The sequence below is a fragment of the Trichechus manatus genome, unplaced genomic scaffold (genome assembly GCF_000243295.1).
Source record: "Trichechus manatus latirostris isolate Lorelei unplaced genomic scaffold, TriManLat1.0 scaffold00302, whole genome shotgun sequence".
In the NCBI taxonomy this organism is placed as follows: Eukaryota; Metazoa; Chordata; class Mammalia; order Sirenia; family Trichechidae; genus Trichechus; species Trichechus manatus.
In genome coordinates, this window is record NW_004444238.1 from 612,748 (window position 1) to 630,303 (window position 17,556).

General features: G+C 37.8%; 1 protein-coding gene across 2 annotated transcripts in view; it reads left to right on the plus strand.

Annotated features, from left to right (window-relative positions):
* Positions 1–16,444: 16,444 nt before the first annotated feature.
* Positions 16,445–17,556, plus strand: part of FOLH1 (folate hydrolase 1) — a 59,176-nt gene continuing 58,064 nt past the window's right edge. For both annotated transcript variants that reach the window (XM_004390480.1, XM_023725369.1), the window contains exon 1: positions 16,445–16,516. In XM_004390480.1, the coding sequence (XP_004390537.1) occupies positions 16,445–16,516 (72 nt within the window). The remainder of the gene's footprint in view (positions 16,517–17,556) is intronic.

A 17,556-nucleotide genomic window follows, 5' to 3' on the forward strand; every position in this document is an offset into this window, starting at 1 on the left:
AATCTACAAGATTGGGTTGTGTCTTGAGCCAATCTCTTCAGAGATATAAAAGAGAGAAGCAAGCAGAGAGACAGGAGGACCTCATACCACCAAGAAACAAGATCCAGGAGAACAGAACGTCCTTTGGACCTGGGATCCCTGAGCTGAGAAGCTCCTCAACTGGGAAGATTGATGACAAGGACCTTCCCCTAAAGCCAAGGGAGAGAGGAAGCCTTCCCCTGAAGCTGGCATCCTTATCTAGCCTTCTAGACTGTGAGAGAACGAATTTCTGTTTGTTAAAGCCATCCACTTGTGGTACTTCTGCTATAGCAGCACTAGCTAACTGAGACAGAATTTAAAGTTGGAAATCACCTCAGGAAATAGTATAGAAAGAGGAGCGCACAAGGCCAAAGGCAGTGCTTTGGGGCATTCCAACATGTAAAACCAGTAAAAACCATTTGCCTTCGAGTCAGCTCTGACTCATAGTGACCCCATGTGTATCAAAGTAGAACTGCACTCCATAGGGTTTTCAAGGACTGATTTTTCTTGAAGTAAATCACCAGACCTTTATTCCAAAGAACCTCTGGGTCGAGCTGAACCAACAACCTTTCAGTTAGCATCTGAACAACCGTTTACACTACCAGGAACCCACCAACGTGTAAAGGTCTAGTAAAAGAGGAAAAGCTGTCAGAGGAGACTGTAAAGAAGTGACCAATCACTTTTAGAGGAGAGTAGTGTCATATAGTCTAGAAAACCCATTTCTGTCCAATTGATCCTGACTAGCAGCAACGTTATAGAACTGTTTAGAACTGCCCAATAGGGTTTCCAAGTCTATAAATCTTAAAGGAAGCTGACTGCCACATCTTTCTCCTGAGAAGTGCCTAGTGGGTTTGAACCTCCAAATTTTGGTTAGCAGCTGAGCACTTAACCAGGGCTCCTATAGTCTAGAAAAGAAAGTATTTACTAAGGGAACTAGCAGTTAACTTTATTAAACTCCTTGAACATTTGTACTGTCACAGTGACTTCCTGGCCTCAAGGGCAGATTTAATATGCAGAAAATTATTCAGAGTTTTACTTTGATTATTAAATCAACATTTGATTAACTGAGGTTAGAAATTTAAAAACCTAGTTATTCCTTAAATTCTTAAGTGTAGCATATATATCTTACTTTTTTATTTATAAATGTAATAAGTTTTAATAACTTTTCAGAAATCTTTGAATGATTTTGATCTTATTTTTTACATTAGTTAATTAAACACTATTAAACATTTTAAGCAGAATTTATACATTTAATTTATTCTATTAATTTTTAGACACTTTAACTGTCTAACAAATTTTCCTAATACCTAAAATTAATTCTTAGAAGTCTAATCAATTTAATATATTATTATGGTGAATCTTCATTTCTTTTACATATTCCAGTAATAGTGAATATAAATATTGTAAGTAATTTCAATTTAAAGCCCAAAAGACAAAATCAATTACTCAATTATACAGCTTATATTAGAATCAAGGCTAATCTAATAAACCAAGTTCTCTTCAACATCATACATTCTTATAATACTAAATATGCCTAAACTTCTTATAATTAATAACTTTGGTTTAATTATCTAAACACTCTATTTTTAAATCTAAATATTCCAGGTTTAAAAGTTTTTGCACAAAAAAAAACGGTGTCATCACAGGCTTTGAGGATACTATCTTAGATGATGGGAGTTTGCGTATTGACCTAAGATAGTGACCAGGGACACTGACAGAATTTGCATTATTGACATTATAGCACACACTGAGCTTTATTCATAGTTACTATATCAATGCCCATTAAATGGTCTTACAAATCTCATAGCCCACATACTGGGATTTGGAGTTTACCTAGTTCTTCTCACAGGACTCTGCAACCCCACCCAGATTAAATTACTGGATTAGTGCTTGCATGTCTTTGGCTCTTATTTAAAACACCTCCCTATATCTAGGTCTAAATACCTCTGATCTTGATGAAAATCTACATTTTTGTCCTGGCTTCCTATTTGGTCAATAAAAATGTCCTTATGGGTCTGAATAGCTCTCATAGTTATGCTGTACCACAATGTTCAGGTTATTACATTGACAAAAAAAAAAAAATTAACAAAGAGAATTGACCACTTCTTTTAGCAAGATGTAGATTGTTGGCAACTTCGAGAAGAATATTTTCTGGGGAATGGGAGAGATTATCCAAGGGGATAAATTGAACAATTTTCCTATGATTGCATATGAAAGTGACTGAGATAGTTTTAAGCCAAGTGTATGTGATTTCAAAATTATCACTTTGACAAGATGTACTTAATGTTTATATGTGTGAATATTTGTCTTTTTAATTAAAACAATGACAACAGAGATTCAGAAGATTTGAAATAAACAATGACACATTTCTCCAATCCATACTCTTCCCCTCCTCCCAATAAAAACCATGGTTTAATTGAATCATCAGTTCAGTGTTTTCCATATTCTCTCAAGAGCTTAGAGGAAGATATGCCTGTAGACACATGCTAATGAATTCCCTTCAGTTTAGGTCTTGGGTAATATGTTTTTCTCAGAAATCCCACCACAGACCCTCAAAACAGTGCCTTTTGCCAATATTTATTCTAAGTCAGCTTCTGACTGAATTCTTAGATTACATTCCAAACAAATCTCAAAAGCTTTCATTTTACTCTATACAAAGCTCACTCACCTTGCTTCTCATCATACTTAAAATCACTAACATTCTGCAATTATACTGTCGTTTATGAAATAAAAAGCCTCTTTCTACTTTGTCTGTCTGAAGGACACTTCATTTTTCAAGTGTTCTTTGAGAGTCATTCCTTCCTTTTAAATGTTTATTCATGTCACAATTCCTAGTGCTACGTTCCGTAGGGAGCCCTGGTAGTGCAATGGTAGAGCACTCGGCTACTAACAGAAAGATGGGCAGTTTGAACCCACCCAGCAGCTCCACTGGATAAAGGACCCGGTGATCTGATCCTGTAAAGATTACAGCCTTGAAAGCCCTATGACACAGTTCTATTCTGTCCCATTGGTCGCTATTGACTTGACGGCACACAACAACAACAATGTTCCAGGTTGGGCTTCAGCTTTGATTCAATATATTAAAATCTTATGTGAATCAAGTATACACAGAAATTTTTGGTATGCTTACAAATGAAAAATTTCATTTTTTACATTCATTCTTTAAAAATCTTTAAAAATCTCTTATTTGGACAGCCCCATAAAACAAAAAGGTACTAATGAGGCACGGCAGTCCAGGGACAAGGACTAGAAGGCAGAAGGGGACAGGGAAGCTGGTGATAGGGAACCCAAGGTTGAGTAAGGATAGTGTTGACATGTAGCGGGGTTGTTAACCATTGTCATAAGGCAACATCTGTACTAACTGTTTAATGAGAAACTCTTTTGTTCTGTAAACCTTCATCTAAAGTAAGAATAGCAGAACAACAAAAGAATGTAATCGATGTCACTGAACTGTGCAAGTAGAAATTTTTGAAATGAAGTATCTTCGGCTATGTTATATCTTCACCAAAAAAAAAAAGATGGAGAAGGGAGAGTGTTGACATGTCGTGGGGTTGTTAACCAATGTCATAAAACAATACATGTACTGACTGTTTAATGAGAAACTATTTGTTCTGTAAACCTTCACTTAAAGTACAATGAAAAAAAAATCGATCATTGCAATTTCCCACATAAATAAAATAAAGGAAAAAAAATATTATGTTGTTGTTGTTAAGTGGTGTCGAGTAGGCCTCAACTCATAGAGACCTCCATGTACAACAGAACAAAATGTTGCTTGGTCCTGAACAGTTACTCCACCAAACAGGAGTACAAACGACCGACAACAACAAAAAAGCTGCTCCATTTTATTAGTTTTCAGGTAAATACAAGTTAGTTGGTAGGGATATGGAGCAACTGCAGTCTCACATACACTACTGGTGGGAGTAGAACAAAAACACTTGGGAAACCTGTCTGGCATTGTCTAGTAAAGCTGAGCATACACATACCTTTGACATCTAGCAATATACTGACAAAAATGAATATATATTACCTTTAAAATATATGTACAAGAATATTCATTGCAGTGTAATTTCTCATAGCCAAAAAACTGGAGACAATCCAAACGCCTATCAATAGGAAAATAAATTGTGACACATTCATACAATTGATTATTCCACAGCACTGAGAATGAATGAATAAAACTATTGCTACTTGGAAAAAATGGAGTCCCTGGGTGATGCAAATGGTTAACATGCCCAGAAGCTAACCAAAAATTTGGAGGTTTGAGTCTACCTAGAAGCACCTTGGAAGAAAGCCCTAGTGATCTACTTTCTGAAAAATCAGCCATTGAAAACCCTGTGGAATACAATTCTACTCTGACACACATAGGATTGCCATGAGTCTGAATTGACTCAAAGGCAAAGGTTTTAACTGGTTTACGTGGAAAAATATGGTCCAGTAGTATGCTGGAGCCTTTTCGTACCAGCTTGCAAGAGCCAATTATGGGTATCTATTTACAACTTCACATTCAGTGACGTCATGTTGTTAGCTTGAAATCTGCCATAATGGGAGTATTTACATCATGGAAATCGGTAAATGCTACAAAATGTTTTTTCTCCCCTTTGCAGAGCTGATTTATTAGCACACTGCTGAATGTATCTCACACATAATTCTGAGCTAAAGAAACCAAGTACAAAAGTACATATACTGTCTGATTTCATTTATATAAATTTCAAAAACAGACAAAACTAAACATTGATGTTAGGAGTCACAATATCAGAATAGTGGATATCCTTCAGGAAGAAAGGTAGGGATGTGAGAACGGTATTTGTAGTTCTGATGTGTTCTGTTTCTTGATCCGGATGCTGAATACATGGGTGTGTTTATGAAAATGCATCAAGCTGTACTTTATTTATGTATATATACTTACTTCAGTTAAAAGTTGTCTTAAATAGAAAGCAGAGAAAGTCATAACAATTTCATTTTATGTTTAAAAAAGTGCTATGTATATGCATAGAAAAATGTCTGGAAGAATTGCCACCAAACTGTTTACAGTAGAGGATGAGTATGGTGTGAGGAGGAACAGAGATTATAAACGGGTACTTGAGCTTCTTCTTGTTATTGGATGCTGTCCAGTTGCTTCTGACTCATAGCAACCCCGTGTGACAGAGTAGAACTGCCCTAGGCTGTAATCTACAGGAGCGGGTTACCAGGTCTTTCTCTTGAGTTGCCCCTGGGTGGGTTCAAAGCACCAACCTTTCTGTTAGCTGCCAAGTGCTTACCCATTGCACCACCAGAGCTGCTTACTTGAGCTTCGTCCTTCATATATATGTATGTAGGAAGCTTTACTTTATTGTAAAAATTTAATGAAAGGAGAAAGTGTACATTTCATTTAAATATTCAAATTTTTTTCTTGTAAAAAATGCCTTTGTACTAGACCATCCCATCATTAAGTTGGAAAGAGTGTAGCTAAGTTTTCCACTTCTCAAAATCTCAAAGCAATAAAACTTGTTTGCAAAGATTCCCTCTGCGAAGACTCCCCTAATTTAGGTCAAGTTAGTATAAGGAGAGTTTTCTTTAGAGTCAGCTTTCTTGATTTAGAATTTAAATGCAGACTTTAAATGTACAGTTCTATGACTTTGACAAACATGTATGTCCATGTAACCACCCCCGAATTTAAAAAGATTGAAAAAAATGCAAATCCGTGGAAGGAGTAAACTAAAATTCCTATTGTCCCAAGCTATGCAATGTATTGTGCAGTTTAAAGTTCAGGTTCTGCTGGGCTTACATATTAAAAAGAAACCAGAGAATAATAAAGCATGTTTTTTCTTGACTAAGTTAAAGTACTTCTCAAAAGCAAGTTTGTTTTGGAGGCTGGAGATAAGAAGAATTTAAATGATTTTATTTTTTTCCTTCTAAGAACAGATCCAAGAGATGAATGTAATATTCTTTGATTTAATTCATGTCTGTACAAGATTTATATCTTGTCCTCATTGTTATTTGAATGACATCATCTTTTCAATAAGTTAAAGAAATCTTTGTATTGTGCATAGTGTATTTCACAGTATACTATGTACCCTTTCAAATTTATTTTTTTTACTCTTCCGAATTTATTTTTTTTACTCTTTGGAATGTATTATTTGGAATGTATTTTATATGTAATTCATAAGGAATTGCATAAATATATCTTTATAAATTATGGAATACATAAGAAATACTTTTTATATATTTCATAAGAATGCATTTTCTGCAAGTTTAGGTTTCCATAATGATAATGTATCATTTAAACATTTTTGGGCACAGGAGACTCTGGGTATATATGTGATGTTCTAGTTAAATTTTCTTTCTCAAATAAGATGATTTTGGATTTTTTTTAATGTAAAATAACAGCACCTGTCTTTCACTCAGTTATCTAAAACTATGCTAATGCTTTTTGACCACTGTAACAGCAGGACTTTCCTACTTTATGGATGAGTAAACTGAGGGTTGGCAAGACTAAAGAAACAGCGTAAGAGTGAGTGACAGGGAAGTTAATGGACAATGCTGCTGGAAAGAGGTCAAAATCTAGAGAGTCTAGAGGGCCTTGTTAAGGAATTTAGAATCATTATATAGTTAACTGGAAACCATTGAAGGTTTCTGAGATGAGAAAATAAAAACATAAAGTAGAATTCTTAAATAATTCATCTGAAAACAGTGTGCTGTTTGGGCCCCAATTCTTCTATCTGAGTTCAGTTCTGAGGACAATTCCTAGGTTTCTTGGTCAAGAAGAATGGTTTTAAATCATCTTAGTCTAATATGTTTAGATTATATGCACTATTTCTCCAAGATTGCTGAGCCAACATAATATATTTAATCAATTTTATCCAGGCATAAATGGGAATAATAATAACACCTATTATTCATTGAGCATTTCCTTTGTGCCAAGCATTATATACGCTATATCAGAATAATTTCTGTTCCAGGAGTCAGAAATCCCAGCTCAAACAGACTTAAGCAAAACACATCTTATTATTTTGGTGTTCCTATGACTCAGCACAGTATTTGGTCCACGGTGATAATTGTAAAACATGCTTTTAGACTGAATGAAAGAATTAGATGAGTACATATTAGTTAAAGGAAAATAATAACTTTCTCTCATTACTGAATTAAGGTTAAACATGTTTATTTGGAACCATATCCTTCTATGGTTTGAAAGAGTTTTGCAACTAGAAAATAACTTCATGCTCTAACATGTCTAGTTGCTATACAAGTCATTCATTTGAAAGTAGTTATTGTGTAACTACTATGTGCTAAGTATTCTGCCAGGCACTATCCTGCCTCTCTGGGAGCCTTCCATCTAGAGATTCTGTAAGAGTTGATGGCTATTAGCCAATACAACATAAGATGCAAATAAATCTTTCCTTTATTTAATATTTCTATTCTGAATCTACTATATCACCCAGTGAGGGAGAAAAGAGGATTGTCAAGTTACATTTAATTTTTCTATCTACCTACCCACCAAATAGTGCCAAACATCTTTTGTATATAGATGGGCATACAGCATTGTGAAATATTTCAGGGTGTTCTTTAAACAAGATCTATTGAGGTTAATATGGGTCACTAGGCATGAGCAAGGAGCCCATAAGTCTCTTCTGAACACAAGCTGTTGCCGTTCTTTTTAGCACATAATCTTTGCTTTCGGGTATTGTTATTTATCTTTCAATTTAGGCCTTGTTATTTTCCCTTTGACTAAACTTCCTCAATAGCAGTAATCATCTCTTAAATGTCATAATTTCTTCATTACATAGCATAATGCCATTCTTTTATTCAAAAGGACTTTTGTAAACATTTGCTATATGCAAAGCATTGTAGTAACTCCACAAAATAGACAGGAATAAGATATTGTCTCTGGAACCAAGGATCTTAAAATCTGAAATAAAAGAGTAAAACATGTAACAAAAGACCACAGTTAAAATTCAGGAAAAGGAGAGATCAGCGTATTTGTATCAAAAGTCTATGGATATCAAGAAGGCTTAACAATGTAGAGATTTTTAAGCAAGATCTTTAAAAAGAGAAAAAAATTGTGCATGTGAAGGTGGGAATAGGATGCCCACGTAAAACAGTATATTTGCACTTAAAATATTTTCAAATAAAGCATTGTTTATTGTTGCTGGGTGCCGTTGAGTCAATTCCTACTAATAGCAACCCCAGAGTAGAACTGTCCCACCAGGTTTTTTTGGCTGTAATCTTTATGCAAGCAGATTACCAGGTCTTTGGTTAGCAGCAGAGCGCTTAATTGATGCACCACCAGGGCTCCTTAAAACATTAATAAGCAAGTATTATATTTCTTTTTTATCTAGTGTTTATGAATCGTGAGAGGCATGTGGAGGGAGAGATTGTATGTATGAAACCAATGTTCTTGAAAACTCTGATCGGCACCCAGGCAATGTACAGATATACCAGATTCTTTGTCACTAGGAGACATAATGCATAGTGAATTACCAAGCAAATAGCTTCCTGTTCGGCAACAAAGTTGTTCTCCAGTTCCTTCCTTCCTTCCTTCGTTGAAAGAGTATTTATGAAACATTTATTATATGCTAGGAACTCTGGGTACAAAAAGTGTGCCTCAGAGATCACAACCTACCTGGGGAGATACACAAGTGAATACAGTCACAATGTATTGAGGTTAGTGATATATGCAAGGATGAGGCAAACAAATAAGACTATCCAAACGGGTTTAGCATTACTCTGCTTTTACAAATCCTGATATGAAGAGTCATCTCCAGTCTCTCCCGATTACTTAAAGAAAGAAGTATAGCGTGGTCTAATGTTTATCAGAGGGAGTTCAGAATATAAATATCTGCTAGGTTTTCTTGGGGAAGTTAATCAACTTCTTTAAGTTTTAGTTTAGTCATCTGTAAAATGGCATAATAATAAAAGTGACAACAGAAAAATCTGGTGTGGCTTGCATAATTACCTGTTACAGATTTAAAATTCCTTTTGGGGATATCCTGAGAATTAAATGAAATGATGTGCATAAAGCACATAGTACAGTATGTACTATATAGAAAGTGCTCATTATATTAATGGATTATTAATTACTTATTAAAGGTATGTCTTATCTACTAAACTGTAAGTTCCCTGAAGGGAGAAAGAATCCTTTCTACAAGATCTGACAAACGCTCATTCATTTTCTGAATTCTTCAAATGCAGCCCTCCTCACTACACAGGCTATTTATTTCATTGTTAAAAAAAACAAAGCAAACCCATTGCCGTCAAGTTCATTCCAACTCACAGCGAACCTATAAGACACAGTAGAACTGCCCCATAGGGTTTCCAAGGAGCTGCTGGTTGATTTGAACTGCCAACCTTTTGGTTAGCAGCCTGAACTCTTAACCACTGTGCCACCAGGGCTCCATCTCATTGTTAAGTAGTTCTAAATATGTTCAGAAAATCTTTCTTATATTTAACAGAAATTTGCCTCACTTATGATAACATTTGACCTTCAAAACTAACTATTAACTGAGGGTATTTTAGAATGTTATTGAGTGATTCTATATTTTACAAATGAGGAGATATAGTCAGGTAAATTGAATGCTTGACTCCCAAGAGTACATAGCTTAGACAGTATACTAGATTCAAGGTTTAAAGTTCGAGTCATCTGAGTCCAAGATCAATTCTTCTCCCAATACTATAAGCAAAGCTCTTAGCAAATGTGCCCCATGCTTAACAGAGTCAATGTAGTGGTTTGGACTGATGTTGGACTAAGTCTTAACTTTGTTAATTAAATTAAGTAAATCATCCATTTAGCTTTGGGTGATTTACTTAATTTCACTAAATTTCATTTTTCCCGTCTGTAAAATGGGAAGAGTGATAGTAACAATCTTGAAGGGGTTCTAATGATGTCTATATATATGTCTAATTCATAACAAGTGCTTCATATTTATTAACTAGTTTATATTTTTCCATACCTGGTTGACTTGACAAGAGGACCCTTAGAAAAGATTTACTAAGCATAGGACTTTGTTAGGAAGAGATTAAGAAATTCCCTTCTTTCCTGTCCTAGTAATTTAGGCGTTGTCCTTGTTCACCATTACCAGATAATTTTCACACGTATCTTCACTTTGCGCAGAAATTCATTATCAAATTACCCAAGACTCTCCACAATCTAGCCTCCTTTCTCCCCACTCTCTCCTGGCTCTCTCCCATTCTCAAAGCAAACTATTTGCTATTCTTTGGATACACCTTGAGTTTTCTGTCTTTGCCTACCTTTCCCACCCCTCAGCTCCAACTGCTTCTTCTCATCTCCACTTGTTTAAATCCTGCCAGTCATTCACGGTTGTGTTAAATATAATGCTTCTATAAAGCACTCCCAACTAGGACAATGCATGTGGTCCATCTCATGTGTGATCAGAAAAAAAAAGCATGTGGCTATTCTTTTCCTCCAGACCTTATGTTTAAGAATTTCTAACAAGGCAGAATTATGTGTAATTGATTCTTCAGGTTAATTCAACAAAGATTGATTTCATATCTACTATGTAAGACAGTCCCCCAGTCATTTGTCAGTTTGTCAAATTGTGGGAGCTTGCATGTTGCTGTGATGCTGGAGGCTACGCCACCAGTATTCAAACACCAGCAGGGTCACCCCTGGAGAACAGGTTTCAGCTGAGCTTTCAGACTAAGACAGACTAGGAAGAAGGATCTGGTGGTCTACTTCTGAAAAGAATTAGCCAGTGAAAAATTTGGAGGACAGCTACCTGGGCAACAGACTGGAAGAGGTCCATATTTATGCCTATTCTAAAGAAAGGTGATCCAACCGTATGTGGAAATTATTGAACAATATCATTAATATCACCCAAAACCCAAAACCCAAAACCCATTGTAGTCTAGTTGATTCCGACCAATAGTTATCCTACAGGACAGAGCCCCATAGGGTTTCCAAGGAGCAGCTGGTGGATTCGAACTGCTGACCTTTTGGTTAGTAGTCATAGCACTTAACCACTGCACCACCAGGGCTCTGATTAATATCACACACAAGTAAAATTTTGCTGAAGATCAGTCAAAAGCAGTTGCAGCAGTACACCAACAGAGAATTGCCAGAAATTCAACCCGGATTCAGAAGAGGATGTGGAACTGGGGATACCAGGGCTCATGTCAGATGGATCTTCTCTGAAAGCAGAGAATTCAAGAAAGATGTCTACCTGTGTTTTATTGACTATGCAAAAGCATTCGACTGTGTGGATCACAACAAATTATGGATAACATTTTGAAGAACAGGAATTCCAGAATACTTAATTGTGTTCATGAGGAACCTGGACATTTCAAGAGGTAGTTGTTTGAACAGAACAAGGGGATAATGCATGGTTTAAAGTCAGGATAAGTATGTGTCAGGGTTGTTTCCTTTCACCATATCTATTCAATTTGTATGCTGACCAAATAATACGAAAAGCTGGACTATATGAAGAAGAATGGGGCATCAAGACTGGAGAAAGACTCATTAACAATCTGTGTTATGCAGATGATACAACCTTGCTTGCTGAAAGTGAAGAGGACTTGAAGCACTTACTGATGAAGATCAAGGACCACAGCCTTCAGTATGGATTACACCTCAACATAAAGAAAACAAAAATCCTCGCAACTGGACCAATAAGCAACATCATGATAAACGGAGAAAAGATTGACGTTGCCAAGGATTTCATTTTACTTGGATCCACAGTCAATGCCTATGGAAGTAGCAGTCAAGAAATCAAAGGACACATTGTATTGGGCAAATCTGCTGCAAACGACCTCTTTAGAGTGTGCTGTCATGTTATAGGGAAAGCAACTAGGGTCACATAGCAATGTGTGTATAAATTTTTGTATGAGAAACTGACTTGAACTGTAAACTTTTGCTTAAAGCACAATTTAGAAAAAGACCTCTTTACGGTGTTAGAAAGCAAAGATGTCACCCTAAAGATTAAGGTGCCCCTGACCCAGTCCATGGTGTTTTCAATTGCCTCATATGTATGTGAAAGCTGGATAATGAATAAGGAAGACTAAAGAATTGATGCCTTTGAATTATGGTGTTATCGGAGAATATTGAATATACCATGGACTACCAAAAAAATGAACAAATCTGTCTTGGAAGAAATATAACCAGAATGATCCTTAGAAGCAAAGATGGGGAGACTATGTCTCACATACTTTGAACATGTTACCAGGAGGGATCAGTCCCTAGAGAAGGACATCATGCTTAGTTAAGTAGAGGGTCAGTGAAAAAGAGGAAGTTCCTCAACAGGATGGATTGACACAGTGGCTGCAACAATGGGCTCAAGCATAACAGCGATTGTGAGGATAGTGCAGGACCGGGCAGTGATTCATTCTGTTGTAAACAGGGTCTCTATGAGTTGAAACCAACTTGAGGGCTCCTAACAACAACAACATGTAAGACAGTGCCAAGTGCAGCTGGGATATGAAAATGAATGACTGTCTCTGCCTTCAAAAAGTTCTAATATTATTCCTTCAAAAGTGCTTTTGTTATGTAAAGAGACAACAGTTCCCTAAATGTTTACTAATAAGAGTTCCATTCATTAAGAGAAAGAGCACAGTGGTAATTCACATTGATGCCAGCTCTCCCTGACTATCCAAAACAGCACATGGGCTGAACATAACCCTTTTTTACATGGCTTACTCGTTATGAGTGGGAATCGACTTAACAGCAAAGGATTTGGGGTTTTTTGTTTGTTTGTTTACTCATTATAGTGTGGTAAAATATTCAAAAGTCTTTCAGAGCTGAAAAAAAAAGTTTTTGAGAGATGATTTAGTCTAGTCTACCAACTTGCATGGAGTGAGGCAAGTTAGGATCTTTCCACTGGATTACAAGGGAGTTCATGCAGCCCCTGGCTCCATGGCTCCAGAAATATACACTTACAACAATGACAAAAAAAAAAAAAAGTAGCTGCTGAGGTTGCTTATGTACAACCAAACACCTCATGGGATCTGGTTCCTTGATTTGGAGGTTTTGGGTCATGGTTTCATGGGACATACCAATTAATTGGCCTAATAACGTGCTTAGTGCTTCTGTTCTACCTCCTAGTTCCTTGCTTAGTGCCTGGGGTCTTGCTAATCAATTTTAAAGAAAGATGCTCTATAAGTGTAATAGGAAGGTGAGGTCAGAGGGGATAAACTGTTAAGAAACTGTCAGTAATGGTACAAGGCACTTTCAAGGGTTAATCTTATTTAATTTGAACCTACAACTTCCTAGTGAGGTAGGTATTATTAACTCCAGTTAGAGAAGAAACCGAGTTACAGAAGAGACTTGTTAGATAAGGGGAAAAAAAGAAAGAACTCAATCCAATCAGCTTTGATGCTGATGCTTGGTTGAGGAAATAGTGTGTTATAATGGAAAGACAAGACCAGAAATACTTCCTGAGTTTGACCAGGCAGAAACAAGGATAGAGAATTTGAAAGCAGTAGAATGAACACAGTGACTGCAACAATAGGCTCAAGCATAACAGTGATTATGAAGATGGCGCAGGAACAGGCAGTATTTTGTTCTGTTGTACATAGGGTTGCTCTGAGTCTGAAGTGACTCCATGGCACAACAAGAACAACAACAACAACAACAACAACAACATAATCAACAGAGAAGGTTAAAGGTAGTACTTATATATGTACTTCACAGCCAAAATTTGGCAATTCCTGGGATGGGGGTGGCAAAAAGCAGGATGAGGAAAGTTCCTCAGGAAACCAGTAGGGACATTTGGGTTACTGCAGGGGCAACAAAATGGAAGCTGCCTGTAAACAGGAATAACGTCTCCCCTCCCTTGCTGGGCTTCCTCTCCTCCCTTAAGAGTCCACAGGAAAAAATATACCTTGCTCGTGGATAGGTAGACTCAACATTGTGAAAATGTCAGTTCTACCCAGAGCGATCTACAGATACAATGCAATCCCGATCCAAATTCCATCGACACTTTTTAATGAGATGGAGAAACAAATCACCAAGATCATATGGAAAAGGAAGCACCCCGAATAAATAAAGCACTACTCAAGAAGAAGAACAAAGTGGGAGGCCTCACACTACCTGATTTTAGAACCTATTATACTGCCTCGGTAGTCAAAACAGCCTGGTACTGGTACAACAACAGATACATAGACCAATGGAACAGAATTGAGAACCCAGACATAAATTCATCCACCTATGAGCAGCTGATATTTGACAAAGGCCCAAAGTCCATTAACTGGGGAAAACACAATCTCTTTAACAAATGGTACTGGCATAACCGGATATCCATCTGCAAAAAAACTGAAACAAGACCCATACCTCACACTATGCACAAAAACTAACTCAAAATGGATCAAACACTTAAATATAAGATCGAAAACTATAAAGATCATGGAATAAAAAATAGGAACAATGCTAGGAGCCCTAATACATGACATAAACAGTGTATGAACCATAAGTAACAATGCACAAGCACCAGAAGAGAGACCAGATAAATGGGAGCTCCTAAAAATCAAACACTTACGCTCATCAAAAGACTTCACCAAAAGAGTAAAAAGACAACCTACAGACTGTGAAAAAGTTTTGGCTACGACAAATCCGATCAGCGTCTAATCTGTAAAATCTACAAGATACTGCAAAACCTCAACAACAAAAAGAAAAATAACCCGGCTAAAAAATGAGCAAAGGATATGAACAAGCACTTCGCCAAAGAAGATATTCAGGCGGCTAATAGACATGTGAAGAAATGCTCACAATCATTAGCCATTAGAGAAATGCAGATGACAACTACAATGAGATATCATCTCACACCAACAAGGCTAGCATTAATCCAAAAAACACAAAATAATAAATGCCGGAGAGGTTGTGGAGAGACTAGAACACTTATATACTGTTGGTGGGAATGTAAAATGGTACAGCCACTTTGGAAGTCAATTTGGCGCTTCCTTAAAAAGCTAGAAATAGATGTACCATAGATACAGCTATCCTGCTCCTTGGAATATATCCTAGAGAAATAAGAGCTGTCACACAAATAGATATATTCATACCCATGTTCATCACAGCACTGTTCACAATAGCAAAAAGATGGAAACAACGTAGGTGCCCATCAATGGATGAATGGATAAACAAATTATGGTATATTCACACAGTGTAATACTACACAATGATAAAGAACAATGATGAAGCTGTGAAACACCTTATAACATGGAGGAAGCTGGAGGTCATTATGCTGAGTGAATTTAGTCAGTCACAGAAGGACAAATATTGTATAAGACCACTATTGTAAGAACTCAAGGAAAGGTTTAAACACAGAAGAAAACATTCTTTGATGGTTACGAGGGTGGAGAGGGAGGGAGTGGGTTATTCACTAACTAGATAGTAGACAAGAATTATCTTAGGTGAAAGGAAGGACAGCACTCACTACAGGGGAAGTCAGCACAACTGGAATAAACCAAAGCTAAGAAGTTTCCTGAATACAATCAAACACTTTGAGGGATAGAGTAGCAGGGGTAGGGGTCTGGGGACCATGTTTTCAGGGGACATCAAGGTCAAGTGGCATAACAAAGCTTATTAAGAAAATGTTCTGCATCCCACTTTGGTGAGTGGTGTCTTGGGTCTTAAAAGCTTGCAAGAGGCCATCTAAGATGCATCAATTGGTCCCAACCACCTGGAGTAAAGGAGAATAAAGAACACCAAATACACAAGGAAAGTAGTAGTCCAAGAGACAGAAAGGGCCACATAAACCAGAGACTTCATCAGCCTGCCTGAGACTAGAAGAACTAGATGGTGCCCGGCTACCACCAATGACCGCCCTGACAGGGAACACAACAGAGAGTCCCAGATGGACAGGAGAAAGGTGGGGTGCAGAACTCAAATTCCAGTAAGAAGACCAGACTTAATGGTCTGACTGAGACTGGAGGTACCTCGGAAAGCATGGCCGCTGGATTCTCTATCATCCCAGAACTAAAACAACTTCCGAGGCCAACTCTTAAGATAGGGATTGGACTGGACTGTGGGACATAAAGTGATACTCGTGAGGAGTGTGCCTCTTACATACAAAAGACTAAATGGGCAGCTTCTGTCCGGAGGTGAGATGGGAGGGCAGAGAGAGTCTGGAGCTGGTTGAATGGACACGGAGAATCAGGGGTGGAAAGGAGGAGTGTGCTGTCACAGTATGGGGAGAGCAATTAGGGTCACATAACAAAGTATGTATAAGTTTTTGTATGGGAAAAAATAAAAATAAATAAATAAAATTCTAAAGCAATTAAAAAAAAAAAAAAAAGAGTCCACAGGGACGACAGGGTTTTTTTGTTGTGCCCAGGACAGATCAGGAAGGCAGAAGTGGGCTTTGTGGTGGGCCAGGGACAGCAGCCAGCCCTGTGGCAACCTGAACTCTCCCTGTGTCCCTGGGTGCCTCTGTTTTTGTTTGTTTGCAGTCCTGAGGTTTGCAGCGGCAGCCGGTGCCCCAAACCCAGTCCTGAAGAAGGCATGGCGAAGGCCAGGGGCTGTCTGTACCTCTGTGTGTGCTTGGCTGCAGCGCTGGCATCTTCCTTGGTAGGTGTTATGGATTGAATTGTGTCCCTCAAAAATGTATGTCAATTTGGCTAGGCCATGATTCCCAGTATTGTGTGGTTGTCCACCATTTTGTGATCTGATGTGATTATCCTATCTGTTGTAAATCCTAACTTCTATGATGTTAATGAGACAGGATTAGAGGCAGTTATGTTAACCAGGCAGGACACAATCTACAGGATTAGACTGTACCTTGAGTTAATCTCTTTTGAGATATAAAAGAGAGAAGCGAGCAGAGAGATAAGGGACCTCATTACCATCAAGCACAAACAGCAGGAGCGGAGCATGTTGTTTGGACCTAGGGTCCCTGCGAGAAGCTCCTAGACCAGGGGAAGACTGAGGACAAGAATCTTCCCCCAGAGCCGACAGAGAAAGAAAGCCTTTCCCCGGAACTGGCACCCTGAATTTGGGCTTCTAGCCCCCTAAATTGTGAGAGAATAAATTTCTCTTTGTTAAAGCCATCCACTTGTGGTATTTCTGTTATAGCAGCACTAGATAACTAAGACAGTGGGGTTTATGCCTGGTAAGTCTTCAAAACCTTCCCCCAACCCTAGGGCTCGAACTCCTCCATGTAGCCACTTCTCTTAGTGAAGCTTGAAGCTGCTCCTTTCCCACCTGGAGAATGAAGGGCTTAGGCTGTGCTCTGGGCTTGCCTGGGCCAGCTGAGCTCCTGATGGTGAACTCCTGGAACTTCAGTCAAACTAGACACCAAATGGAGTGTATTTTGACCTTCCTAATAATCAGTATGACTAAAATTCAAATTCAGGGGTGGATTATCCATTAGGCAAGGTAAGCACAGTGCTTACTTTGCTCACCAAATCATCTGTAGTGAACAATTTCACATTTTTCCACCATCAAAGATTCTGCTTCTAGGTATGGCTGGTATCTGTCTCTCTCCCAACCCCACAGCACCTTCCTACAGAATCAAAGCCTGTTCAACTTTACTATCCCTGACAGGGATGAATTACTCAGTAAGCTTGAAACCCACGTGAACTTCTTCACTTCGGATTAGTAAGTAAGCACAAATA